This window comes from Callionymus lyra, chromosome 4, assembly GCF_982586985.1.
Source record: "Callionymus lyra chromosome 4, fCalLyr1.hap1.1, whole genome shotgun sequence".
NCBI lineage: Eukaryota > Metazoa > Chordata > Actinopteri > Syngnathiformes > Callionymidae > Callionymus > Callionymus lyra.
The window spans coordinates 35,692,267-35,720,044 of NC_141821.1; the positions used below are offsets into that span (position 1 = coordinate 35,692,267).

The 27,778-nt window shown below is 39.4% G+C and overlaps 4 protein-coding genes across 4 annotated transcripts in view; 2 read left to right on the top strand and 2 right to left on the bottom strand.

Moving 5' to 3' along the window:
• svep1 (sushi, von Willebrand factor type A, EGF and pentraxin domain containing 1) overlaps positions 1-12,089 on the top strand; it is a 55,119-nt gene extending 43,030 nt beyond the window's left edge. The window contains exons 34-49 of the mRNA XM_087790052.1: positions 581-665; positions 735-926; positions 1,000-1,167; positions 1,251-1,923; positions 2,083-4,805; positions 5,329-5,563; positions 5,853-6,008; positions 6,246-6,309; positions 6,392-6,565; positions 6,681-6,860; positions 7,390-7,569; positions 9,166-9,336; positions 10,320-10,415; positions 10,853-10,948; positions 11,412-11,505; positions 11,603-12,089. Of these exons, the coding sequence (XP_087646178.1) occupies positions 581-665; positions 735-926; positions 1,000-1,167; positions 1,251-1,923; positions 2,083-4,805; positions 5,329-5,563; positions 5,853-6,008; positions 6,246-6,309; positions 6,392-6,565; positions 6,681-6,860; positions 7,390-7,569; positions 9,166-9,336; positions 10,320-10,415; positions 10,853-10,948; positions 11,412-11,505; positions 11,603-11,633 (5,318 nt within the window). The 3' untranslated portion in view covers positions 11,634-12,089. The remainder of the gene's footprint in view (positions 1-580; positions 666-734; positions 927-999; positions 1,168-1,250; positions 1,924-2,082; positions 4,806-5,328; positions 5,564-5,852; positions 6,009-6,245; positions 6,310-6,391; positions 6,566-6,680; positions 6,861-7,389; positions 7,570-9,165; positions 9,337-10,319; positions 10,416-10,852; positions 10,949-11,411; positions 11,506-11,602) is intronic.
• Positions 11,945-13,838, bottom strand: LOC148082789 (thioredoxin-like). Its single transcript, XM_087790050.1, has 5 exons — positions 13,708-13,838; positions 13,013-13,117; positions 12,470-12,529; positions 12,285-12,350; positions 11,945-12,215 (listed from the first exon to the last, which is right to left on the bottom strand). Exons 1-5 carry the CDS (start codon positions 13,732-13,734, stop codon positions 12,153-12,155), a joined length of 321 nt encoding a protein of 106 aa, XP_087646176.1. The 5' UTR covers positions 13,735-13,838; the 3' UTR covers positions 11,945-12,152.
• Positions 13,839-15,075: 1,237 nt separating this feature from the next.
• Positions 15,076-18,586, bottom strand: LOC148082790 (prostaglandin reductase 1-like). Its single transcript, XM_087788283.1, has 9 exons — positions 18,515-18,586; positions 18,029-18,154; positions 17,733-17,778; positions 17,595-17,654; positions 17,148-17,315; positions 16,347-16,620; positions 16,149-16,254; positions 15,497-15,615; positions 15,076-15,415 (listed from the first exon to the last, which is right to left on the bottom strand). Exons 2-9 carry the CDS (start codon positions 18,132-18,134, stop codon positions 15,305-15,307), a joined length of 990 nt encoding a protein of 329 aa, XP_087644409.1. The 5' UTR covers positions 18,135-18,154; positions 18,515-18,586; the 3' UTR covers positions 15,076-15,304.
• Positions 18,587-19,263: 677 nt separating this feature from the next.
• poln (polymerase (DNA directed) nu) overlaps positions 19,264-27,778 on the top strand; it is a 30,369-nt gene continuing 21,854 nt past the window's right edge. The window contains exons 1-12 of the mRNA XM_087790053.1: positions 19,264-20,272; positions 20,337-20,546; positions 21,049-21,281; positions 21,679-21,964; positions 22,595-22,818; positions 23,094-23,272; positions 23,803-24,133; positions 24,561-25,219; positions 26,025-26,140; positions 26,563-27,234; positions 27,326-27,495; positions 27,577-27,689. Coding sequence (XP_087646179.1) covers positions 19,301-20,272; positions 20,337-20,546; positions 21,049-21,281; positions 21,679-21,964; positions 22,595-22,818; positions 23,094-23,272; positions 23,803-24,133; positions 24,561-25,219; positions 26,025-26,140; positions 26,563-27,234; positions 27,326-27,495; positions 27,577-27,689 — 4,165 coding nt within the window. The 5' untranslated portion in view covers positions 19,264-19,300. The remainder of the gene's footprint in view (positions 20,273-20,336; positions 20,547-21,048; positions 21,282-21,678; positions 21,965-22,594; positions 22,819-23,093; positions 23,273-23,802; positions 24,134-24,560; positions 25,220-26,024; positions 26,141-26,562; positions 27,235-27,325; positions 27,496-27,576; positions 27,690-27,778) is intronic.

Genomic DNA, 27,778 nt, shown 5'->3' on the forward strand with positions numbered 1-27,778 from the left:
TTCATTTAAATGTTTACATTAGAAAATGTGCTTAAGCCCCGCCCACTGAAAAAACTTCATTTTTCTGTAGATTATAGTATTGTTTACCATAACCACAGCCACTCTGCTGTGATTATGCAAGCATTAAGGTTTGTCAAGCAGCGTCATCAATCCTGGAAGTCTTCACCTCCAAGAGAGTCATCTATAAAGAAGGTAGAAGGGTGTTCTTCGCTACTGCAGGAGGAGTGAAGCCCACTATAACATTATAATGGACTCCAGAACACCATCTACTTTTTTCAATTTCTCCATGTCACATTATTAACATTTAAATCAAAGGTTCAGAACTGTGTTGCTAACAAAAGAGATGATCACATTAACTCCTGAGCAGAGTGTCTTATCATGTGAATCCTGAGGCAGCTCGAGGTTGAAGATATCTTTCTCACTTGGATTCAATTGTCTTAATATAATGTGTACGTGCGTTTAATATGTCTGGTTGTGAACTGTTTTGACTACTCAAGATTTCCATTTTGGATAATGATTTTTTTTTTTCGCTGCATACCTTAAATATCATCTTTCACTAATAATCGTGGATCTTGTGCAGCTCTCTCCTGCCATCCGCCAACTGTCCCAGAGAACTCTGTCATGAAAGGAAGTAATTTTACTTATGGAAGTAAAGTGACTTTCAGGTACGACCTCCACAATGTTAATAAACTGATTTAAATTATTTTAACAACAGTGTCTTTTTGCTCCTTCAGCTGCATGGAGGGGTTCATGCCTCAGTTTCCTTACGAGTTCCAGTGTCTTGCCAGTCTAAGGTGGAGTGGGACACCACCTATCTGCCATCCAGTCTCATGTGGTAGTCCCCCTGTGGTGGACCATGCAGACTACCTCTTCGACACAAACTTCTACAAGTCTGTTGTGGTGTATACCTGCAGTGAAGGATACAAGTATGTCAGAATCTTTATTGACAGTTGGTTGGATCAGTGGATAAAGAATGTTACATTTTCTGTCAACTTCAAGACCACAGGGTCAAATGGAGGTGATTTGTGAAGCAACAGGAGAGTGGAGCCAGCCAACCCCCCGTTGTGTCAGTCTCACTTGCAATGAACCTGCAGCTCTGAAAGATGCAGTGACTGTCGGCCAAAACTATGAAGTGGGGCGCAGAGTGCAATATGTCTGCAAAGAAGGGTAAATAAGCTCTGTTATGTTAGTTGAAGATGTAGTCTTCTACAGGGTTTCATGTTTTCCGCCCTTTTCTTTTCCTTTGACAGTTACACTCTAATTGGCCTAGAAACCAGAGAATGTTTGCTGACTGGCCAGTGGAGTTCCAACTCTGCCCAGTGTGTACCTCGCTCATGTGGCCCTCCACCAGACATTGACCATGCAGAGCCCTACGAGAGCCATCAGCTGTTCGGGGACACTGCTAACTACTACTGCACTGATGGATACACTGTAGGGAACAATTCCAAGATGATTTGCAATGCGGAAGGAGTGTGGGCGCCCCCTGAAGGATTCAATGCTCCTTGCTGCATAGCAAACTTCTGCCTAAAGCCTCCAGACATCTCCCATGCCATATTGGACTCAGTCAGCAAACCCAAATATACCAGCAACACTGAAGTAACCTACAAATGTGAAGAGGGCTTCATGCTCAACACACCTGCTACACTAAGATGCATGATGGGAGGGGATTGGGATCCTTCTCCGTATAACATTGGCTGTGTGCCAGTTAGGTGCTCCAAACCGAATAGTATTGATCGGGGCTATGTGATTGGAACCAACTACAGCTTTGGAGCTGTTGTTGCATACAGCTGTGACAAAGGCTTTCTGATTCGAGGGGAGAAGAGAAGGACCTGTTTGGCAACTGGCGAGTGGGGAGGACCCATGCCCATCTGTGTTCCAGTATCATGCTCAGCTCCCCCTGCACTTAAAAATGGATACATACAGGTAGGATGAAATTTAACAATTAACTTTTCAAATGATATTCTTACCTGAAATTTAAATTCATATTTGTGCTATATACATCTTTCATATTTTAAAATGTTTATCAGAGATTTTATTATTCCATGGTTTATACACTGTAGTAATCTGGGATTTTGGCTGCAGGTCAGAGGTCGATTTACCTTCAACAGTAAGGTGACATATGCCTGCAATGCTGGGTACAGATTGATGGGTCGTCCAGAGAGAGTCTGCCAAGCCAACCGCCAGTGGTCCAACAATGATCCACCAACCTGCATCCTACTGACCTGTGATCCTCCACCCAACATAGGTCACGGGTACTACAAAGGCGCAGAGTTTCAAGTTGGACGCAAAGTGGAATATTTTTGTCACCAGGGTTATGAGCTTGTTGGAGACCCAATCTGGACCTGCCTGAAGTACGGGAGGTGGGATAAAATACGAAGCCCACATTGCTCACCAGTTCAGTGTCTAGAGCCACCTCTTGAGGAGAACCATTTGGTTCTTAAAGGACTGGATTCTGAGTCTGGGACTGTTGAATTGTCATGTTGGGATGGCTATGCCATTGAAGGGGCTACAATCATCCGCTGCTTGCCATCACAGGAGTGGAATGACACATTTCCTGTCTGCAAAAAGGTGTTTTGTAAACCACCACCAGAAGTTTTATTTGGTTCCCCTTCATTAACATCACCTCCATTTCCATATAACGTGGTCATAACATACAAGTGCATGGATGGGTTTACGTTAAAATATCAAGGTTCTGTTTCATGTTTAGCCAATGGACAGTGGAGCCATCCCTCCCCAGAGTGTATTTCTGTTGAATGTCCTCAGCCTGTAGAGATTTCAAATGGTATTGTTAATGTTCAGGGTTTAATGTATCTAAGCAAAGCCCTTTACAGTTGCAGAACTGGATACAATTTAGTGGGGAATTCTACAATTCTTTGTGGAGAAAAAGGACACTGGATCGGGAGTGTGCCTTCTTGTCGACCAATAGAATGCCCATTCCCTAAACAGATTGCTAATGGAAAAGTTGTCTATACAAAACTCCAGTTCGGTCACACTGCCGCTTATATGTGTCGCCGTGGATTCCGTCTTCAAGGTCCCGAGACCCTTAAATGTCTGTCAAGTGGTAAATGGGATTTTGTGCCTCCGGCTTGCCTACAGATATCCTGCACATCTCCTCTACCTATTGAAAATGGCTTTGTCGAAGGTCAAGATCACAGTTTTGGTGTTACCATTTTCTACAGTTGTTATCCTGGTTTCCAGCTAGTTGGCCAGGATCACCTTACATGTGAAGAGCATGGTTGGTCGAGCTCTGTCCCCATTTGCGTGCCCTCTGACTGTGGTCTTCCTCCACATATTGACTTTGGGGACTATGTTCGAGTAATGGATGTCTCGGAAACTTACTCTGCAAAAGACACAAGGACTTCAATCTCACCTATGAAGTTAAGTTTCCTACATCAGACAATAATTGAGTACCGTTGCCATCAAGGATATGACCTCACAAACCCCACTAGGTTGGTCTGTCAAGAAAATGGGGGTTGGAATGGCACGGCTCCGTCCTGTGTCCTGGCCGAGTGTGAGACCCCTCTAAATCCAGAGCATGGCTGGGTGAATGTAACAGACACGTCTCTTGGCAGTATGGTCAAATATTCATGTGAGGAAGGATATCAACTTAGAGGAGAGCCTCTCCGCCAATGTCTGTCAGGTCGACTATGGACAAACGATGCTCCAGTTTGTCACCCTGTTTCCTGTGGTGACCCAGGTTCAATTGCTAACGGTACAGTGAGTGGAAACTCATTTGTGTATCCAGCAATCCTAAACTATCATTGCCATCCAGGGTTTATAATCAAAGGTACAGACACCATCATTTGCCAGTCTAATGGAGAGTGGAATGGAGATAAGCCTTTGTGTGAGCCGGTTTCATGTGGGCCCCCTAAAGTTCCAATCACTATAGGTCATCAAGGTGAGGACTACACATATATGAATGAGATTAAACTCATTTGTCCAACTGGTTTTATCTTGAAAGAAAAGTCAATCAGTGTTTGCCAATCTGACGGCACCTGGAGCAATGAAAACCCAACCTGTGTCCCTGCCTTATGTAAGAGACCACCTCCAGTGGCTAATGGTTACCTGCTAGGGGCTGAGTTTGGGATTGACAGTAAGATTCAATATGAGTGCCATGTTGGTTACACTCTTATAGGAGATGCTGTACGTGTTTGTCAATCTGATGGACTTTGGGACCGACCTGCCCCCAAATGTGAAATCATCACTTGTGATCCACCTGAGGACATCAGCCACGGCTTTCTTAATGGCTCCAGTTTCAACTTTGATGACATAGTTGAGTACATATGCTTCGATGGGTATGAGGTGATTGGAGACCCCATTCTGAAATGCTCAGCTAAAGGCCTCTGGGTTGGCAATGTCCCTCAGTGTAGGCCTTGTGTCTGTGCTAACCCAGTAGTTAAAAATGGAGCAGTTCATGGCCAAGATCTCTCCTGTGGAAACATGGTCAACTTTCAGTGTGATGAGGGATACAGACTTCTCGGCCCGACTCAGGCTGTGTGTCAGAAGGCTGGACTGTGGAGCCCTGGAATACCTGTGTGTAGTCGGGGGAGTTGCAATGCCGCCCCGCCAACAGTTACAAATGCTGTTCTGCAGGGTGGCATCACGACCCTCCCAGACACCGTCATTTACAGGTGTCTGCCTGGCTATACGCCCAAGGGGTTCCCCAATCTTTCATGTGGAAAAGATGGCAGATGGGGCGTGCCCAGAATCGGCTGTGAGCCTGTCATGTGTGGAAGCCCTCCTGCTGTAGCCCATGCCAAGGTTGTAGGGGAGACCTTCACCTTTCCAAACAAGATCACATATAGGTAAATGCGATTTAAAAACAATTCTCTGCTATTAAGTTATTGAGTTGTTTTTTTTATAGTTGGTTAAACAAATAAAGAAAGAAAAAAAGGGATGAGTATCATTAAGGTTTGATCTAATATCAGTGCCAAAACTGCTTAAATAATGACTGAAAAATCAGTCAAAAACTTGGTGTTTGTCAATCCATGTTTCCATAATAATACACCTTCTGTCAGAACACATTTTGGGCTGAATTGTGTGCGCCTTAGACAATGTGGAGTGACTTGTGAGTCTCTGTCATGACTATATTCTTTAATACTTGTGTGTATTTAAACCAAACATTTAATCAGGCAAATTGACAGCAATGAGGCTCCAAGATCTGTGTCTGGTTACTGCCATATATGTCAGAACCGCCGCCATATTGGTATAGCATATTGTTACCCATCCCTAGTAATTAGAAGACTTTCTGGTCTGGGTACATGTTCTGTGTCATTCTATACCATTGTACAACAAATGTCTATCAAGTACATTTTCTTTCTGCTTCAGATGTGATGATGGGTATAAGCTAGCAACGCAGACAGACACTCTGTCATGCCAACGTGATGGAACCTGGTCGAAACACAGCATTCGATGTGAGCCATCTCCCTGTCTGCTTCCCACTAATTTAACCATTCCACAAGTGACCATCACTGGAGAGACACTCACACCTGTTGGGGGCGCCATCACGCTTTCCTGCCCCACTGGTTTCTATGAGCAGGGATCAGCCGTTTTTGAATGCCAGGTAGGACACATACTACACTGGTGTTGTCACAGCTGTGTAAAAGAATGTTTGTGAAATGAGTTCTTCTTTTCAATCCTTAAAATGTATTGTTTTGTACTAAAAACATATTCATTTTTAAAGTGTCACCCACTAAGCTCTAAAAATTAGAACATTGATTCCTGAAGTTTCATTAGCCCATCACTCAAAAGTAGACAATCTACTTGTTTGTTTTTGCCATCTTTTTAACTTGAATTCTATACCTATAACAGTTTTCTAGAGGATTTATATCCACTTTCTTGTTTTGTTTTAGCTGGGAGGAAGCTGGGCTCCAAACATCTCATCGTTTTCATGCCAGCTGGTCATTTGTGAGAAACCCTCTCCTCTTCGTCATGGTTTCTCTGAAGGTGACAGCTACAACTATGGAGACTCTATCATGTACTCGTGTCTTCCTGGATTTACCATGAAGGTATCAGTCTGTGTGACTCAATGTTAACTGTACTCCTGTTGCAGCTGTATTTCCACAAACCTTAGGTTTCTCGTTGCCATTTATTGTCTGTCACTGTTTGCACAAGGAAGTTGTCCCGGAAGAACAAGACATTTACAGTAAACAGAATCAGTGTTTTCCTCTATAAAAGGTTTCATTTTTACAGGCAAACAGTTTGTAATGAGTCACCAGGTTAATGACTTTATTGTTCATACACAGGGGGTCTCTGTTCAAACCTGCCGGGGGGATGGAACGTGGAGTGGCTCTCAGCCTTTATGTGTTGGTAGGTTGTTTGAAAGAGTATGAATAATCCACAGCACGTTCACTGACTTGAGTCCTCTGATAAGAACTTTACTGTTTTTTAGCCCAAACCTGTGGAGCCCCACCCAAAGTCAAGAATGCAGTTGTACAAAGGTCTGGCGAGACTTACATGAACAATGCTAGCTATGTATGTGATGAAGGGCTGCAGCTGGTTGGATTACAAACTCTTGTGTGTCTCTCCAATGGAACGTGGAGTGTACCGGCACCATCGTGTGAAGGTACTCTATAGTTGGTGTATAGTTACACACTAGCCCCTCCTACAGAACAACACCTTGCAGTCTAGTTTTATCTGTTCGGCTCCCTTTTATCATCTGTTCTTTCTTATCTTGGCAGCCGCATCCCGTCGTTGTGAGAGCCCGAAGCAGCTACAACACGGTAATGTGCAGGAACACATCCTGAACACACGCCAGGCGCTGCAGTTTCAGTGTGATAAAGGCTACAACCTGGTGGGAGATTCTCTGGTGATATGTATGGGGGACCAAACCTGGAGCTCACTGTTCCCTTCTTGTCAACGTAAGAACATCCACGTGTATTGCACGATAACCATATTCTTCAGACTATAAGGTCACTTAAAATCCTTACATTTTTCTAAAACTGGACATTGGACCTTATGTTTTAATTCTGGTTGTGTAGTAGTATGGTTGTATTACTGTGTGAGGCACTGCAGTATTACTCTGCAAGGCTCTGTAGTATTGCTCCACCAGACTCTGTGGTAATATTCTGCGAGACGCTGTAGTATTACTCTGCAGGACTATATAGTATTACTCAACGAGGCTTTATAGTCTATAGTATAGAGTGTTGCAGAGTTATACTATAGACTCTATAGTTTTACTCCAGGAGGCCCAGAAGTATTACTCCGTGAAGGCTCTGTAGTATTACTCTGCGAGATGCTGTAGTATTACCCCGTAAGACTCTTCACTATTACTCTTCCAGACTCTGTAGTATTAGTTTGCACAACACTTTAGTATTACTCCGCAAGACTCTTATTTTGAAAATTGCCATTTAAATTAAATAAAACTCAATTTGTTTGTCGTGCTCACAGCCCAGTCCTGCCCTCAACCCCCTGGATGGAGGGACAGCGGAAGAAGGAACAGATCCCCAGAGTTTCATGTGGGACAGTCTGTCCGTGTGACCTGCCCTAAAGGTCAGCAGTTGAGAGGCAGTGGTACCATCACCTGCAGACCAGACCGAACCTGGAGCCCCGTCAGCACTGTGTGTGAGAGTACGTATCTCTCTGTTAATGACTTTAAAAATAATGGGAGAAATAGTATTTTTACACACGTTTGTACAAATCATTGAAGTTTTTTACATGTTTTTGAAGCTGTTCTGTGTACATGTGTTGCATGTTCCCAGATGTTTTATTATTAAGTCTCTCCATTTACAATTCTAACAAAAACATGTCACATCTAACACTGTCGGTGTCGTGGACACGCTAATTGTGCGTGATGATGTACCTATGACAACCTTTGTCAAGTAATCCTCTGATCTCTGCTCAAGTGCCAGGTTTTTCACATGTTGTCGTGGCTAATCTGCATGTTGATTATTCTGCTGGATGCATGGAAACTGAAGTAAAACGGATTCAGGTTCCATTCCGGATGAAACCAGATCCAAAATCTTACATAAAAACACAATTCATAAAAACACATTTATATTGGATGATTCACAACCTTCTCTCCCTCGTTTAAGAGAAGGTTATAGGAGTATATCAGTGCCATCAGAATATTGAATGGTTGTATATTATTTCAAATGTTTCTTAAAGCATTCAATTTATAAAATAATTTATTTTAACAAATTGAACATTTTCAAATTGAATTAAAAAATATATATATAGAGATTAATTTTCTTATTCAAAAAGTAAAATGTCTAAATGTTATTTTAATATAGAATTTAAAAGCTTACAAATAAAAAATATATATATTTTTATTATTATTATTGGAATTATAATATCAAACCATATGTGAAGATTTTATAAAATTTAAAATATATATATTTAACAATTGCAATCCTTCAATAGATCAAATATGTAATTAAATTAATAAATAAAAGCAAATTCAACCTTTCAATATGTACATTCCATTTTTCAATAAAAAAAAATGCTGTGCTTTAAAATTTAAATTATAACATTTTCAACATTTAAAATGTTGAATTCAAGACTTTTATGGTAGTGATATACTTCCATAGATGACCACCATGAATCACATAAGGCTTGTTCACTCCTTTAAGATAAGGTGTGAGGAGGAATTCAAATAGTAAATAGTCAAAGGTCAAGTAAATATGCATGTGATTGAGTTTCTTTGTCTTCGCACAGAAGTAATCTTTAGCTGTTTTTCCACAACCATCATTTGATCAAAGTGAAGCTATATAACTGATTACGTTACTTTTAAACAGTTTAAGAAGTTTTATATATTAAATATATTTCGTACTCCTATTACTTGTTTTCTATACCTCTATTACTTACATTATTTATATCCAGAAGTTTTAAATACAATTAAATGTAATATAAAAAAAACAACTGAAATATTGCGTTATTCTTCTTATTTACAGTATTTTATTTTATTTTGAGCTTGACCGCCCCACTCCGCGCTCAAAGTCCGAATGTGGTGTCCTAAGAAAGTTCCGATGTGCACCTCTGCTCTGGGTGTTTCATGAGTTAGTGTTAAACAAAGTGTGTTTGTTCACTTCTCTCAGTGAGATCATCCTGTGAGCCCAGTTTTATTTCAACAACCCAGGAATCTAACAAACTTGAGTTCACTGACATAATTCCAGATGAAAAAGGTGGTGTAGTGAGTAACTCCTGGGTCGTTGGGTTGTTGTACAGGGGTGTCCTGTGGCCCCCCTCACCATGTTGCCAATGGGGTGGTACGTGGGGCAGTGTTCCAGTTCGGGGACGTGGCAGTGTTCTCTTGTTTTGGTGGCTATGCCATGGAGGGCGTTGGAAGGAGCAGGTGTTTGGAGAACGGTACCTGGACTCCCCCCCCCACGTGCAGAGGTAGACAGACCCGGACTGCAATAACTATGTCTCCTGACTCTGTGCTGAAAGGCTAGCTTTGGTTTTCTACTGCATTAATGCGAGATTCAAACTTCTAAATCTTTGCTCTGTCTTCCCATTAACACAACTTGAATGTGTGCAGCTGAATCATCAGGGACCGATGACGGAAGGTCCAAAACAAACTCCTCTAAGATTTTCTGTACAGAGGAAAATGAAGAAAAATGATTGATAAGAAAACCAACGTAGCTTGAACAGTTTACACGTTTCAATGGAAGAATATCAGTGCCATCAGAGTATTGATTTTAATATTTTAAATGTTAAAACTTTGTTCAAATTTATTTTTTCAGGAATTGAATTTTCTTTTTGTATAATTGATTCAATCATTTTTATATTGAATTTAATTTGTCTTTTGAATAATTTATTTCAATACTTATCGTACTTATAGTATGGTCGAGAATAATTAAATACTTTTTTTTTTATTGAATTGTTGAATTTGCTAATTAAAGATAGGATAGTTTCAAAATCAACATATAGTTTGATATTTTAATGTAAAACAATAACAATGTTCTAAATTTTTTAAATTTGTTTATTTGTAGCCTAATTGAATATCAAAATGGTGGCACTATTAAACCAACATTTAATTATTGGAATTATTATATCAAACTACGTTTTTGATTTTGAAAATATGAATGTTTAAAAGTTAAATTATTAGAAAATAAAAAACAACAAATTCTAACTTTCAATATAGAAATTATTTAATTAGATTATTAAATAAAAATAATTCTATGCTTAAAAAATACAACGTTTCAATAAGAAATATAAATGTTTAAACATTTGAAATGTTAATTCAACCATTTAATAATTCTTACGCCAATGATATACTACCATATATTTCCACTGCAATCACTTCCATTAGATAGAAGAAGGATTTCTATTAGATAAAAGATATTATTGGTGCAAAACTGTCTCCTCCTGTGTTTCAGCCGTGTGTTGGCTGCAGTGCCAGAACGGAGGCGTGTGTCAGCGACCCAACACCTGCTCCTGCCCAGAAGGATGGATGGGTCGTCTGTGTGAAGAGCGTAAGTATGAACCTGCATCAACATGGACCTCGGCCCAACAATGTTGAGCAGCTTGCTCAACTGATCCAGGACTAGAAGGACGAGTCTCATCGAAGATTGAATGATCTGTGTCGGTCCCAAGTAAATACTCCACCCTGATAATAGAATACATGATAGAAAATAAATGATTATCTCTAGATTATCTTCTACAAGTATGATGTCAACTGCTTCATAAACATGTTTAATTCTGACTATCCTCTACATAATGACAAATGAACTTTGAAGTCATTGTGTGCTGATGAAGTGAAGACACCTGTGAAGAGGAATGTGGCAGAAATACCTGCCGCCCTCTGAAGAGAGGCTCAGTGTCACATGACCTCATCATCCAACTCTCCAATAAGAAAGACGTTTCAAAACTCATTGTTTATTCACACCCTGACCCTCCTTTTCTCCCACAGCCATCTGCATCCTGCCGTGTCTGAACGGGGGTCGCTGCGTCGCCCCTTACCAGTGCGAGTGTCCCAGTGGGTGGACGGGCACGCGGTGTCACAGCGGTGAGTTCATATCGGGCGGAGATTTTTAACACTTCCGGGACAGTGAACGCTTTCATTACTCCATCATACGTCCTGATAGGATCGGTCTTAAATGTCAAGATGTGTGCGTTGCTTTCACACTGGGCTTTTGGACAAGTTTAACTACATGAGAAGAAATCATTTATAACAACTCCTTCATTGGTTTGGAATATTTACTGTTAATGCTGAGTCATGTTTATATTCAATAAGAAATGCTTCTCTGTCAATTCTTGCCAGGAGCTATTTCAAGAGTCTTATCTTAAACAGGATATAGGTTGTGTTAACAGACGAGAGGTTAATGAAGTAAGATCTCTTGGCCAAACAGGAAAATGCAGAGATGACTGTGTTCCTGTTTACTCATGAGTAACTGACGGAATGGAGTGTTAGCCGTCAGTGGAGACTGGAGAGCGTTTTTTAAACCAGTATGTGTCAATGGTGTTGACAGCCGTGTGCACGTCGCCATGTCTGAACGGAGGAAGATGTATCCGGCCAAACAGGTGCCACTGCAGTGCCGGCTGGAGCGGCTACGACTGCTCCAGGTAAACCAACTTTCCTCACTTTTAAAATTGCCACAGTGGTGTTGGTAATTAGATGTCAAAGGTTTGTCTTTTCCCAACACAACACTTGACTTTGCAGGAAAAGAAGGTCTGGATACTATCACTTCTGAAGCTCCTGACCATGTGAAGAAACATGTCCAACATCAACTCGTGCCACATCAAGGCCACGCAGGAACCATTTTGTAAAATATTGCTGTATTTTTTTTTCCATATAAAAGTCGACAGTATTAAACATTTGCTGCTATATTCTTGTATCATGTGTAAAAACTATTGCTGTGATCGTCTGGTGTGTATGTGTAAACTATTCTCATTTATATTAAAGCACTATTTACATACATGTTGAGACACATTTAATGCTGTTGACCGTGTATGTGTCGTCAGAGTGAGTTTATATAAACAAAATTACTGCACAACAAACAAATCACTTGGACTTTTTTTTTTAATTATTATTTTCACCTGGTGAAAGAAACTTAGACGTGCCATGATCGATATAAAACGAACTTCCACAGTTAAAACCTGACTTGGGGCATTTTCTACATGCATGAGGTGGCAAATAAAAGTTTGTACATCATGGGTCGTGGGTTTCCTTCATTCATGGTCAAAACGAGAGTGGATTCAAGGGATGGAAATTACGCAAGACTTTTAATTTTCTCTTCAAGCGCCCCCGCATTGGCACCCGAGAATCGACTGACCTGAAACATTGAAAGAATGACATCATTAGAATAAATATTTAGAATTTTTCTAATTTATGTAGTGCTCACCTCCTTTCCATTTCTGATGAAGACAAACGTCGGCATTGAATTAACAGAACACCGTTCTGTCACTTCCTGAAGCAAAAAAAAAGTCACATCTTACTTAAATATTTTTCTAGTGGCCTTTAGATGGATACAACTTTATTGAATGTAGTGCCACTGAAAGAAAGAAAATAAATATTTAAATGACTTACAGCTACGTCATCCACGTCCACCTGCAGAAAGACCACTTCGGTGTACTCGTCAGAGAATTTCTGAAAAGCCACCAAACACAGATCAACATCGGAACAGTCTCCACAGGTGACACAAAACTAGAAATAAACATTCTAAGAGTTGTGTTCAGTCAAGAATCTGGCATAATGCACAGGGACAACGGTGCGTTTATATATTGTGAAAGTAGAAAAGGATATCTGTAGTACTCTCAGAGTACTTGACTCTGCAGAATTTACATCACAGGATTTCATTGTTCCATTAGCTGCAAAGCATGTAATGACCCCTGCCATCTAGCGGTCGGAAATTTAATTGCAACACAAACATGAAAAAACAACGTGCACATTTGCCTGTAAAGTTTAAATGTTAAAAAAAAAAAATCGAATCATTTTAATTTGAAACAATTTATACAATATAAATAATAAACTATGAACCAAACTAGACCCCTTACGTCGTACACGAGCCTCGACGTGATGCTAGCTTATACTTGAGACAACTGTCGGTGACAGTTAAAATGGAGGTTGTACCTCAAAATACGGTTTAATAGCCCTGCACGGGCCACACCAGGTCGCAGTGAAGTCCACCACCACCAGCTTACCGCCGGCTTTTGCCACGAAGTCGTCGAACTGATCCTGAACAAGAGGGAGAAAGCATGTTAAAGATACTCTGAAGCGAGTCCGTCCATGTTGTAGTCCTCCCCAGATGCCTGCCCGACCACAGTGTATCCTACCACAGACATATCTGGAAAACACCATAATTCATTTTTAAATCTTCCCGGTAATATTCTCGCAAGACCCTCATTTTAGCAGGTAGAAGTACAGTCAGTCCCGCCATTACGCAGACGGACACGCACGGCCTGTTCTGCCCGCTTCTCCGACTCGGTGATCATCGGCAATATTCGGGCTGATAACACACCTGCTCTACCTACCCAGGTGAAGATAAAATAACATTTTAGAGTCCATTCTTGAAATGTGCTTCCACACGAAGCTGTGTATTGTTATTGATCGTCATATGACAGACTCCTAACTCGGGGTGCAGATATCGATTAAACAATTAACTCAGAACTGCGTATTTTATAACATAACAACTTTCCGTTATTACCGATCCGGGAGTCACGGGACCAGGCAGGCGTGGGTCGTCGAAGCGGCAACACCAAGGATAATAGACACACAAATACGGACTACAGTAGACCTTCGTAGAGAGAGTGAAGCTGTCATCTTACCGCGGACTCTACTACAAGAACAGGCATGGTGGTAGATTCTTGACGCGTCCAAACAAAACAAGGAATGAATGAAGTCACTCGCGAGCTCCTCTCTCAGCACGTTGCGTTTTATTGGGAGTGCACAAAGTACGATATAGTTACGACGGAAGTGGACGGAAGTGATTCATATAAAATAAGAGCATGGGACGTATTTTAAACTATGTTTAGTTAGTACTCTATCCACTGTTTCGTTCATATATAGGGTTTTAATGGAATTATAAATTGTTTAAAATATACATCTAAGTCTTCTTGACATCGCAAATAAAAATATTAAACAATAAGAACTTCCAACTGGAAGGACAAACAGGAACTACAATTGATTTCCTGTTTGACACGCTTAAGTGTTCTGACGTCGATTCGGTCAAGGAGCAAAAGTCCTATTCCTGTTTTTTTTTATAATAAATAAAATAGAAAATAATGTAGGACCTGGTGTTGAAAGTGAGTTTCTAGGCCTCGTCACCCCAACGGAGGATATGAACAGTTAATTCAAGTCACAATGACATGACAGAAATCGCCCATTACCGTAAAGCCAGATGTTTGCGCAATGATACATTTCCCTGGAATTACGTACCGGCCCAACGTCAAGAATCCACTTTTTTGTACAATAGAGTTGAATGAAAGCTTTCTTACATAAAAGCTATATTTTATATATTTGTTTGTCAAATAATTAACATCGAGTCATTTGTAAATTTAGGGTTTAGATACAATTATTTGTGTTTGACTTGACAGTTGATAATTTTATAAGTTTAAAACTGGACCGTCATGTCCTTTTGAGCAAAAGACTTAACCTTGTTTCTCTTCTTGCATGATTTGTCAAATAGTAAGTAAGTAAGTAATTTATATTTGTGGAGCGCTTTTCCAGGCCAGGGTCACAAAGCGCATAAACAATCAAAACAATACTCAATAAATATATGCTAAAAGGTCAAGACAATACAGAGACAAACAAAGGAGTCTCAGGAAATCAAGCAAAAGCCTGCACAAACAAAAGTGTCTTGAGATGTTTCTTGAAGGAGTCAGTAGATCCATTAAACACAGAGGGAGAGGAAGATCGATCCAAAGCTAAGGAGCAAGAAGGATTTCTCTCCTCTGGTCCGGAAGCGTGTTCAGGAACCATCAGCAGATTCTGATCCACAGACCTCAGAGCCCGAGCTGGGTTGTATGGCTGGATCAGATCACTGATGTAAGGACATACATATGTTGATATGATGTAAGGATAGTACAAACATATAACTAACTTCCTTTACAATTTTACTTTTCAGTGAGCTCAACATCACTTGAAGCATGAGAATTTTCACACATAGAAAGAAAATGTACATATTTTGGTTGTGTTTTATTTCATTTATTATGAAGTCATGAGTTTTTACACAAAGACAAGCTTTTAGTCAAAAAAAAAATACTACACGAAGGGTAGGTAAAGCAGTACTGTAACAGGTTGAATGCAAACATTTTTAAGAGACTAGTATTATAGTACATATCCATGTTTTACTAACTTTTTCAAAAAGCTTTGTGTACTAAAAATATGTCAATTCATTCTGTATGACTGTAGTGAGCGCATGCTTCAGACACTGATGACAGCCTTGCCGGTGTTTTCTCCTTTCAGCATGCCCATGAAGGCAGCAGGCATATTCTCAAAGCCCTTAGTGATGTGTTCCCGACACTTTAGGTTGCCCTGCAGATAAACACAGACAAGTAGAGTCACTAAAATGTTTGAAATGTAGTTTACACTCGTACAAAAAAAAGGAATACAAACCTCCTTGTGCCATTCCATTAGCTTCTTGAGCGACTCAGGATGTTTGTGTTCCCATCTGGACTGCATGAAACCCTCCATCCTGAGCTGCTTTATGATCATAGTCATTTGTACATATGGTCCTAAGAGCAATGGACAAAATCTGAAATGAGTCAGTCTTTGAAGCAGTAATGTGTCGCCCTCTACTGTTAAAGATAAGTAACTGCGTGCGTTATGTTTTTAGGTCAAACCGATCGAATCAACAAATAAACCGCGGAAATGTAAACATTAATTGTAAATAAAAATAGACGGATACTACACAACATTTCTTTCATTTTCTAAAGTAAACCATTAAATAAAGTTATGAGAATCAAAACAGTGCTGCTGAATATTAATACAGTAGTGAAAAATGTCTCTATAGATTTCTCTAAAACTCTATTGACATTTTCTTACACCCCAACAGATACACCAACCCAAGTGGAATGCAACACATTGCAATTGGATGAATTTATTCACCAAAAGACAGTTTTTTTACTTCACAGAAAAGGCTCAACTGGATGTTTGTGAGCTTAATGTAACCCAGTGAGTTTGTTGTAACAGTTGTTTATTTTTCAGAAGTTTGTGACACCATGATACACGGATTTCAGATGTGATTTTAACAGCATTTTCAACTCACCCAACTGTGGTGTGGTATCGTTGTATGTCGATATACTTCCACACACGGCGATCCTTCCAAAGTCCTTCATTTGTGACAGAGCCAAGCTGGAGAAGGGGCCGCCCACCTATGATATATAAATGGGCCGCCCACATATGATGAAAACGAAAAGGAACATATGGAAATATATTCTCAAATATCTTATCGTCTGGCACCTACGTTCTCAAAAAAGCAGTCGTATCCGTCAGGTGCTGCCGCTCTCAGAGAATCCTCCAGAGAGGTTACCGTTTTGTAGTTGAAGGCCTCATCGAAGCCCAGCTCTTTAAGAAAGGCCACTTTAGCATCAGAGCCTGTGGAGCCCACCACCTTGCAGCCCTTTATCTTCGCTATCTGACCCACCACTGAGCCGACTGCACCTGCTGCTGCGTTGACCAGCAAAGTCTCGCCCTGCTTCAGTCCAAGAACTTCTTCTAGTCCATATAGAGCAGTCAGTCTGGAAGAAGAAGTTCAGTATAGGCCCTTAAAACTACTTTTGTAGAGGATTACTGCTATGAGGATCTGTTATTGAAAAAACATTGTTATAGAATACATGGTCGTGTGGGGATTAGGCATTTACTTATAACTTAATTTTATATTCAAAACATGTTTATATATGGAAGTATATATGGGAGCATATGGAAATGGAATATTAAATGGCTAAATTTAACATTTTAAATGTAAAAGCCTAAAGGATTTTTTTTAAATACCTGAGGTTCCTAATAAACAAGCTGTTGAACCAGAAAAAAAACAAGGGATATCTCAAACACATTTGTTTTCGGGCCTAAAGGACTCCTTAACCCTGAGATTACAAAAGGGTTAAGCATTGCATTTTTGCAATAATCTAAATCAATAGTTTGTAGATTAAAAGTTATATTAGATATTGAATTTTAAAAAATCCATTCCAATTTTTGCAAATAAAGTTCTGGAGATGAAGACACCATAGTTTAGGTTTGTGTTCACATTGTCTGATATTTTTCTTACCCTGGCATGCCAATAGTGCCCAAAGCGAGAGACAAGGACACATCCTGGGGCCAATCTTTCATGATAGGAATCAGTTCAGTTCCATCACTCACAGTGTGTGTTCGCCATCCACAGCGACCAACAACATGGCTTCCAACAGGAAATGCGGAGTTTTTGCTTTGAGCCACTCTACAAAGAGAAGTTATATAGTTGAACTTAAATAATGTAAAACAGAAGAAAGAGAAAGTTGCCATTTGTGTTTAAAAAGGGCCAAACTCAACTGCGTGGTCAGTATGTTATTCTCCGTTTATAGTTCTAGCAGAAACAATGCGTCAGAAGAACCGACCAAGCATCTGGAATGTTTTCCTATAAATCATTGACTTCCAAAATCAAAGACTTTCATTAACTACAAACAGATGCATGATGCACACAAGTGCAGCCTTTTCAGCACACTTTTTTTTCTCTTACTTAGCCACTTGAGTCCCGATCATCACATCGCCTTCTTTCATGCGAAAGGAGCTGAAAGGTCTGGAGATTAAAAAAAAGGAAAAATAGATTTACAAAACAACATTTTTTGGTTGCATTCAAAGATAGTCATTAACTCACCTCATGTACGGATCCACACTGAGGAACACAGCTTCCAACAGCACATCTGCAACACAGAGGATTGATAAAGATAAAGGCTTGTTTGTCTGGTGAGATCAGTTGGAAAAGATGGTGCTTGTTCTTCTGAAATTGATGAAAGGTGTAGCTGTAGTGAGTCAACCATCTGACATCTTGAAATCTGGGTTCTGTGTGCAGTAAACAGGATGGATTCAGGCCATGGATTATTTTTTTTTTATAGATTTCCAAAACAAACATGTAAAAGATGACAGCCACCCAACATAAAACTGATAATTTACCTCCATCTTTTAGTTCAGAAAGTTGCTCTTCTTTCAGCTGAAAGTCACTCATTTTTGGGAATCCATCGAAGTGCTTGGTGAGGACCCACATCCTAGCTAGTGCCATGATTCCTGTTGACAGGGAGACTTAAAACAGAAGAGAAGAATAATAAGAAAGATTATGATCCCCATTTTCTGGCATGTTAGCTTGTATTTACGGTGTGTTAAGTAAGGAAGAAAATTGAACCGCAACAAGTACTGATATTTGTGACTGTATAAACTTTTTTAAACGGACAAAGAAAAAACACAACACATAACATATACGTAGGTAGTTAACAAGAAAATACTAATATGATGCTGTTTTAAAAAACAGATTTGGAATTGAATAGACAAAAACAAAAGGTTTGTGTTACACAAGAGGTCTGAACGCAATTCAGATGTAAACATATTATCGTTTAGCTGGAGCTATACCTGGTCAATGTTTATGCAGTTCTATAAATAACCTACCAGTAAGTTGTATCTGCAGCAGCGTGTCTTCGAGGGGTTCGAGCAACGACTGTCGGTCACGAGAAGACCGGATGTCCCGCCTCTTCCTCAATACGATTGGCTAAAAGTTGAGCGTTCTGACGCTTCTTGTTGAGGAGGACGTGACGTTGGTCGTAAAAATTGTGACGCTGGATGTTTGGTTTTGGGCGCGAGCTAACACGCTACTCTCATCTGAAAACTAACGAAACGAAATCGATAACATGTAAGTATATGACGTCATTCCTCTTTTATAAACCAGTATGATGCTTCATCCGTATTATTACCACAACCGTGCTAGGAAAACTTTACAATTTAAATCTTTTTTTTAAACTGGTGCGTCATAGCAGTGTTTCAATTTACAGAAGCTAAACTAGCTTATATAAAATAAATCTGGTAAAATAGTTTTCTCACTCTGCATTAGGAAATGATAGTTTCGTGATAAAATATTGTTTTAAAAATCAAAGAAGAAACACCAATCACAGACTACGACGCTGAGCAAATGAACTTCATTACATGAATTTTTTGTAAAATACGGAAATGAATCTCCATTAATATATAAAATGTATGTAAAACGTTTTTACCTTAAACATGTTTTAACCATTTAAAAAAACATATTTTTGGCCAATATTTCAATGTTGGTTTGTTTTATTTTGTCTCATGACATCTAATCCACCCCCTTTTGTTTTTCTATTTTCAACTGACCCACTATCATTCCCTTATTAGTCTGGATTTTGGTCTATTACGTGGTGCATAGTTTGCTGGGCCACTATGTTGGATGGTAAGGATTTTGTTGAAGCCTTAAATCGTCTGGGATATCCCGGCGCATCATCACTGAAGCCTTCGGAGTTTGACTGGCTGTTTGACTGTGCCCCGGAAAATCTCCAATTCCTTCGGTTTGTGTGTCAGACCCTCACCCGTAAAAATGTATTGTCCCTGGACGAAGCAACTGCCTTTCAAAGGCTTAGAAAATCTGGGAAACCAATCCTTAATGAATCTGCCCTTAGTGAGGTCCTCAAAACAATTGGACCTTCAGAAGAGAACAGCGCAATACTAGGAACCCATTCATCAACCAAGTTTGCGGAAGACAGTCATGTGACCATAGAGGATTTGGAGGCTGAGCTCTTGGAACTCCGTAAAGAGAAGACTCTGAAACAACAACGCTACAACAGGCTCCAAGTAATCGCCACATCTTGCTCAGACGTTGACCTGCGTCTAATTGCAGAGTTGGAAAATTCTGTGTCTAGCCTTAAGGAGGTCAATTCATGTCTCGGTGCTGAGAATTCAGATGCTAATGCCCTCTTGGATAACCTCATAGATGAAGTTTCCAAGCTTTCTTCATTTTTGCCAGCTGAACCAGAACATATTTCAGTGGATAAAGTGCCAATCACCCTTCTCTCCCAGCTATCGTTAAATCCATATCTGCGTCAGGAAGAAGTTAATACTAAAACACTTGCTGCTTTTAGTCAAAAACAGTTTTTCCAAGGCATCTCAGACATTGTAGATACTTCCTGCCCTGAGAGATTCCAAGTCTTGGACATAAGTTCTTGTGAAGCTGATGTTTGCAATGAAAAAGAAAATGGAGATGAAGAAGAGCGACTTGTGGATAAACAAAGGACAGAGATGACCAGACTTCAGTGGTCTCACATAATAGCTCAGCATCAGCTGATGCAGGCCACCGCAGAAGAGAAGAGTGTAATGGCTGGTCTGCAGTGGCTCTCTGAAAAGTCCTCATACACCAAGGTAAACATGTTTATGTACCACTGTTTAGGTCTCTAGAATAATTGTTTATTTTTAAACCCACCAGGGCATTTCTATATCCTCCTCATTTCATGTGCGGGGGGATATTTCCAAAAAGGAGTTGCAAGCGCTTGAAGCGGAGCTGGATTATTTGCTACATGGCCCTGTACCTATTGCTCTCAGAGAGTCAGGAAAGCTACTGAATGTGCCAGTGGTCAGGGGAGACCTCGCTCTCCAACTGGCCAGGCAGAACTTCCTTACATCAAGACAGGATCAGGTTTGTTGTTGTCATAATGCTCTTTTTTTTAATTTGTTAGTGTAAGTGCCATATTAGATCTGAGCTTTAACACTGATTTCCTGAAGGATATTTCCAAAGGGATTCATAAAATCAATCGAATCTAATCTAGGTTTTGGGGCAAGATTTACCTGCCCTAAAATAGGTACCCAACAGTACTATTGGAACTGGCTTATACAATTCAACTTCTTTGCATTTTTGTAGCAAAAGTTTATGGAATCAAAATATTACATTGTGCTGTGGAAACATGTGAGGCTTGGTGGCTAATGCTACGAACAGACTGTGAAAGTTACCAGAACACCAATAAACAGCTGGGCAAATTGATAATTCAAATCAAGGATTGTAGTAATTTTAGGTTTCAAACTTCAAATGATCGATCACTCTCAACTATTTAAGCATTTTGGTCCAGTTTGATCAGGAAATAAGTTGACCACTGCACATTTTTGATGTTGTACAATGCATAATTTCTTTAATTTCTGTCAAGGTACGGGATTACTTGCTCCGTCAGAAAGCATCTTTTGAAGTTCTCCTCCTTGCTCAAGAGATGGAGTTGAGAGACTGGACTACATGTCAAAGTATTCTAGAAAAAGTTAACTGTAAACTCTTGAATGAAGAGACGATGGCTTCCAAGAGAATTGAGTGTCTGCTTCATCCTGAGTTTGAAGTTAACAATCATCCAAATCCCATCATAAGCTGCAAGGACACAGCATTCAGAAGGTATTAACCTGGGCTTTGCCTTTAAAGCTTGTTTACAAAAAACAGAACATGAACTCAAATTTTATTGTGCTATTGTAGATTCAAAGATTGTCAATATTTGGTCATGGGAACATGTATACATATACATACATATACTGTATATATACAGTTGTGTTTGTTAAGTATACATGTTTTTTTCATCATGGCTTAATATGAATAAATAACCAGATATTTGTGAAATATTACAAATTTAAGGATAAATCCCTTTAACTACTCAACTGTTTGATTTAAAATTGTATTTACATTTTTGTCTCAGTTTGTGTCAGAACTTAAGGGAACTACCAGCAAAGTGAAATTTATAAAAATGCATTTAATGTAAACCTTCACAGCCAAGTTCTAATTCATTTCCCTCATTTAGGCTTTTTCAGATACTCGATCAAGATTTGGGTAATGACAGAACTGACCCGTTTTGGACTTATGAGGCACTGAACCAAGGTGCCTTCGACCTCGTGGACAATCTTAAGTTGACCCGGGATGCGCTGAGTTCCGCTGAGCGCCAGCAGTACAGCACTGCAGTGTCTTTCAGCTGCCATTCTGAAGAGCTTCACCGTGCCATGTACGCAGAGCTACAGCAACTGGTCTTGGGTTCACAGGTATGTTCAATGGTGCTCACTGACCAGGAGCTACTCTGTCCCAATGCACAGGTGGGTTTATTTTTTAAAAATTTAAGTTGAGTCCAATTCAACATTTTTTTGCGTTTGAGAGGCAAGTTGTGTTTTTCATATTCTTTACCTTGGAATCACTTTATTCCATGCCATTTAAAGTCGAAAAATTCAAAATTCAATTTGTTTCACGGTGGTAAATGTTGCACTCTGTTTCTGAGAATTCTGAACACAAGATAATATAAATGGTGATTATAAATTCAGTCACTAGGTGGTTGTGCATGTGCGGTACAGATGTCAGTTAAAAATGTTTGTTTACTTTTCTTTGTGTTGTTGTCAAATGTTGCTGAAATCATTTAACATTGTTTTATTTAGCAAAAAAACACAGTATAGTATGTAGCAACACAAATGATGTAGTCTATTTACCCTGCTTCATGGTCAGTTTTAAACAGATTTTTAATACATAAAACACTTAATAATTGCATAAGTGTGCAGATTCTAGCAGCAAACAAGGAAGATGAAGAAAAGGGCAGGCCTTAATATATATTGGAGATATATTTAAAAACTCTAAGCAGTCCATGGGGACATCAGGAAACTGCTAGAAATAGTAATTGATAAAACTACAACTTTTAAAAAAAAAATGCATTAATTTATGATCATATGTTCCCTCAGGAGCTGATGACCAAGCTTGTGGATGCAGAGTCCAGGTTGAAGAACTTGCAAGATCTAATGCACAAAATAATTATGGAAATAAAAACCAAAGGCTCGCAACTGGAGCGTAACGCCCTCTTGAGGAGGGAGAGGGAACTGTACATCTACTTCCACTTAGATCCCCGTCTTCTGCAGAAAGTGGTGGAAGATTCAGAGAGCCAGCTGAACATCAGGAGTGCGCTAGAGTGATGACCATGGCTGGAACAAATGGCTGCATTTTGTTTCCTTTATTTTAGTGTCATTGATATTCTGTGTGAGATGACTTTCAATCATATCTGTTAAATCAGATTCCCATTAATAACACAAACATGTTTGTTTTGTTTATTATATCATAAGAGAAATGTTTCAAAACTGTTCAATAAAATTTGTTTTGTGTTTGTTCCCATTGTCTGATTTTATTATATTATTAAAAAATGTGTCCTGTGATACTAACTTGACTTCTCCGATTTGTCTCATTTAGGCCAGGGAAGGCTGAACATGTCACAGTTAACAGGATCCCTGAGAGGCACAGTATGAACAAGTCTAGCTGCAGGCTTTATATAGGTTCCCTGTCAGATGCAGCTCAGAAGATTTTGGCCGCTCTTTGGGCTCAGAATCACAGCACCAACGAAAGCCATCATAATAAAAGTAACGGGCACAGTGAGTTGATTAAATGTTGATTTGTTTTATTGTTTATGGTAGACATTACAGGGTAATGTAACAAATGCCATAATGGAGAACAAGTACATTTTTTAATATTATCAAATAATTTGTGCATTGAGGTGATTCCTTTATTAGGTAGAGTTCTATCAAATGTTCTTCTTTCTTACAGCAGATGGTCTTGTCTTGATAATGTAGTTCTTCAGTGTTTTTGGTAAACGTTGACATTTAAGTTATCATTTAAGTTCATGCATACATCTTCCCTTGCTTATTCAAAGTTGGCAAGCATCCCGAGCAAAAAAGACGTTTATTTTCTCTGGCCAGAAATATTTTCCATTTCAGAGGAAGGCAGAGGCAGCCTGGAGAAGGCTTTTTTAAAATGTGTATATATATCTATATATATAAAGTCAGAAGCCGCTTCTATTATATGTATATAGATATACTGTATATATAGTCAGATCAGTGACACAAAACGTTTTCACATTATTTGACACTTGTTGAATTTTATTTTCCTATGTTTTTTCTGTTAGTCACATGTTTGGACAGCGACAAAGGCACTTTTGAAACTTCATTCTTGACTCAATTCTTTACAAAAGAGTCACCAACAACCCAGAATTTCTCCTGCTGGGATATATCCCTCCAAAGTAACACATCTCAGTATGGGGCCGGTTATCAGTCCTCACAGAACCATGCCTCGGGTGTGCACATGGAACCCCCAGCAAACCACAACAGCCAGCTGCCATCACTATCTCAGCATGATCCGTCTTACATGGTTAACCCTTTTAACCGTAGAAATGTCAGCTGTGTACCTTCAGAAATGACAGAAAAACTGGACTGGAATCAAGGGTCTGCTATAAGAAAGTAAGTATGAATGTGATTTACATTCTTAAGTTCTATATATACTGTAACTTCTCGTCAAACCATTACACAACAAAATAAAAGTCAAGTTAGTGACTATTTAGAAGATTAGAAAAAAGATTTTTCCTTTATCAAGGTCTCTAAAAATGCTGAAGAACCAATTGTAAACCATCACACCTTTTTAAATTTAAAAAGCTGGCTTTACTCATCAGACTGAACATATAAATTGCAATTAAATGTAACATAACCTTTCAAATTAGTCTTTAGTCTAATTATTTTGCATGTATCAAAATTAAAGTTTTGTCAATTAATTGTTCATGATAGAAAGTTTTTAGAAATGGGTTTTTGTTTTCTGTTCCTTGTCCTTTTCACTATGAATTTTCTGAAGAGACTCTTGCTTTGTTTATTTTAATAGTGTCCTTTCTTTTAGTGCCTTCGATGAAAAAAAGCCTTGTCACATACTTGAACAATCTTCGGTGGATGACTTGCCTGCTGACTTAAGGGTTTTTTCCAAGGAACTGCCTCACCATCAAAGAGAGGACTGGGATGTGGATTGTCAGCTTGTCTCATCATCCCACCCTAAAAGAAACATTGATTTAAGTTATAGTGATGATAGGAAAAGAGAACTGTGTAGTAAAATCCCCAAAATAACTGAAGAGGGAGATCCTGTCAAAGCAATTATCAAATCTTACCGCAGGCTAAATAATCCTACTGACTTCAAAGAAATACATCAGCACCAACATGAGAAGATGTCAGTTAAACATTGCATTCTGAAGGGGCCTTCAAAATCTTTAGATGGCAGTGGAAATGAAGCAAGTATAACGGTGGATCTGTCATGCTTGGATCATGTTGAAGCCGGATTAAAGCATCCAGCAGTACAACTGGAGAGCCACCTGGGTCATTCAAATTTAGTTCTTCCATATATTGCTACAGACAAATGGAATGAAAATACAGATGTATGTGAAGATAACATTCAGAAGCTGCCCAGTTGGGACGTGACCTTAAAGGATGAAACCCCCATGAAACAGACAGATAAAGACAAGATAGTGACAGGAGCCATGGCTTTGGATGACTTGATTTCCATTTCAGGTGAGATCGGATCTTATGCCAAGTATTTACAAATGAGTATATTTATTACAAACCATTTCTTAAGGTCTTATAGGTATACACTTTTTATATACTTTGCAGATCAATCCATGGTTAAATTATAGCGATGGTTTGGGGTTCTGGTTGCCAAAAATCTAAATTTTTTGAACAGAGAATGTTAAAATATTTATACTAATAAATATATACAACAGTTTAAATTTGGTGCGTGAACATTCAGCCAGTTCCTTGTGATTGCCCCTCAATTGTTTTCATTGCATCAAATGTGCCTCCTCAGAAAAAGTTTGGATAGACTAAGGTTACATTTCATTCTCATTGAATCACATTAGCTAACATTCTGTGACACTATGCATAAATAATCAAAAAACCTTTTACCAATGCAAAACTCTTGCTGTGTATGTATATATATATATATATATATATATATATATACAGTATATACAGTATGTCCTGGTTCCAAATGAAGGAAACAATTTATATGTAGATTGTGGTACATTTCATTGTCTTACAAAGCGCCTTCCGTCAGCAATTTTATAAGCTTGATGACCATGCACTTCCTTGTCAATCTCAAGGGATGTTGTGTGCCCGATCGGATTTCAGCCATGGTAAGGGAGCTTGAATCACAGAATATGAGACTTTGCTGAGTCAACTCAAACACTGAAACAAGTTGTAAAAAATGTTCGATTGATCTGAACCTGGATTTATGGTGTTGGCTGACCTTGTGCTGCCACACAACATCCACTCTGGGCGTGTCCTCAGATGGATTATTCGATCCTGTTTTCTCCTTCAGATGAGCAAGTTGAAGCTTGCCCAGAGCAATCATTGTCCCAATTGTGTGGGGCTGACATTTTGGGGTTCCAGGATCAACCTCTTCATGGGATGTTGCTGCTGTCTGAACATCCTCCTGTAAGTTATATATCTGCTCTCAAATCTGATGCTTAAACTTGATAATGGATCAATCCAGTTTTTCTAGGGCCCTTTTGATCACATGACGGTGCATGTAGGTAAATACAGCTATATAAGCTTGTCATCATCATTCTAGTATCACTGACGAGAACAGGTATTCACGATTTCGCCACCGTGAATAAAAATGTACCATGAATGAATGTGTGCACAAGACTTAATTTTTGGTAAACGGTACATTTTTCTTACTCATATAGCGCTAAGCGAGTTAAACGTCTTGCTTAGGGACAGAACAATACAATCATATCCTGCTGGGATTTAACCGGCAACTTATTAGGCACAAGCCAACCACTTATATGCCTGAGCTTTGCTGATTGGTTAAGTTGATTTTAACCCTTTTTCTTCTTTAACCATCATTTTCATAGGTTACCAATAAAGGCATCACAGCAAATGGCTCAAGCATTGAACTTCCAGCACCAGGCTTCCAAAACTCCACAGCTGCATCGACATCATCGGTTTCTCCTAAGCAAGCAATGATCCAAACATTTTCCCAAAAGAGAAAATGTGGATTTAAGCAACATAAAAATTCTGAACCGCCTCATAAAATCTCCCTTGGCGGGTGTTATTCAAGATGGACGCCCACCTGTTCTTCTCTTCGGAAACCCCCTGAAACTTTAATCAAGTCAAAAAAGAAAATGACCTCAAGGTGTCTACCCAAACAGTCAGATTTACCCAAAGGACCAACGTCTGAAACAAAAGTGGATAAACTTTTGAAAAAATCCAAAAAGAACACCCAAAAAAATTCATCAGCATATCTGAAAGCCAAACAGCTGAAGAACAGAACAAACAATGGAAGGTGTCAGCAAACTGCCAAACAGCCCAAATCCAATTGTGAGGCTGCTCATACGGATGAACCTGAAAACGGATCCAAAAATTGCTCAATAATCACAGCACTAACATCTGACAGTAGAGTCAAGGATTCTCGGAGGCTGACAGCAGTGGAGAGATTGCAGATGCTTACAATGGCTGAGGAGGCTAATGTGCTGTTGCTAACCATTGTGTACCAGGACGGCTCTACACAGCTGGATCCAGATCAGGTTAGAGTGTACATTTTAATACCCAACTACTGTATTAACAATATCATTTTTGATCTTGTCCTGTCTGCTGCTTTATGCATTCTTGAAACAGAGGCTATCACTACCATGCACTGGCGTCCTCATTTTAATGAAGAAGAGTCAGGAGGCGGTCATTCCGGTAGACTTGGTCGCACCAGAGGATGAGTTGGTCTACCTCAAGTTGGCACACACTCCAGTTTGGGCGCAGCAGGATTCAAACAAGCAAATTCAACTTTTTTGTCGGCATGTCTGATGCAGCTATAATTTTTGCTCACAATTAAGAATTATTGTTCTTTTTTATTTGTGACTCTGTTTCCCTGACAGAGATATGTTGCTGAAAGTGCTCACAGGAACCAAACCTGTTATCTGCTACAAAGCCAAAGAATTGTTTTATGCAATGCTGCACGTCTACAGACAAGACCTGAACTGGAAACAAGGTTTATCTTACAGACCACACACTTAATAGTAGCACTTCTCCAGCCTCACTAAGAATTGTGTCTGCTAAAGTGTTTGTACATATGAACAC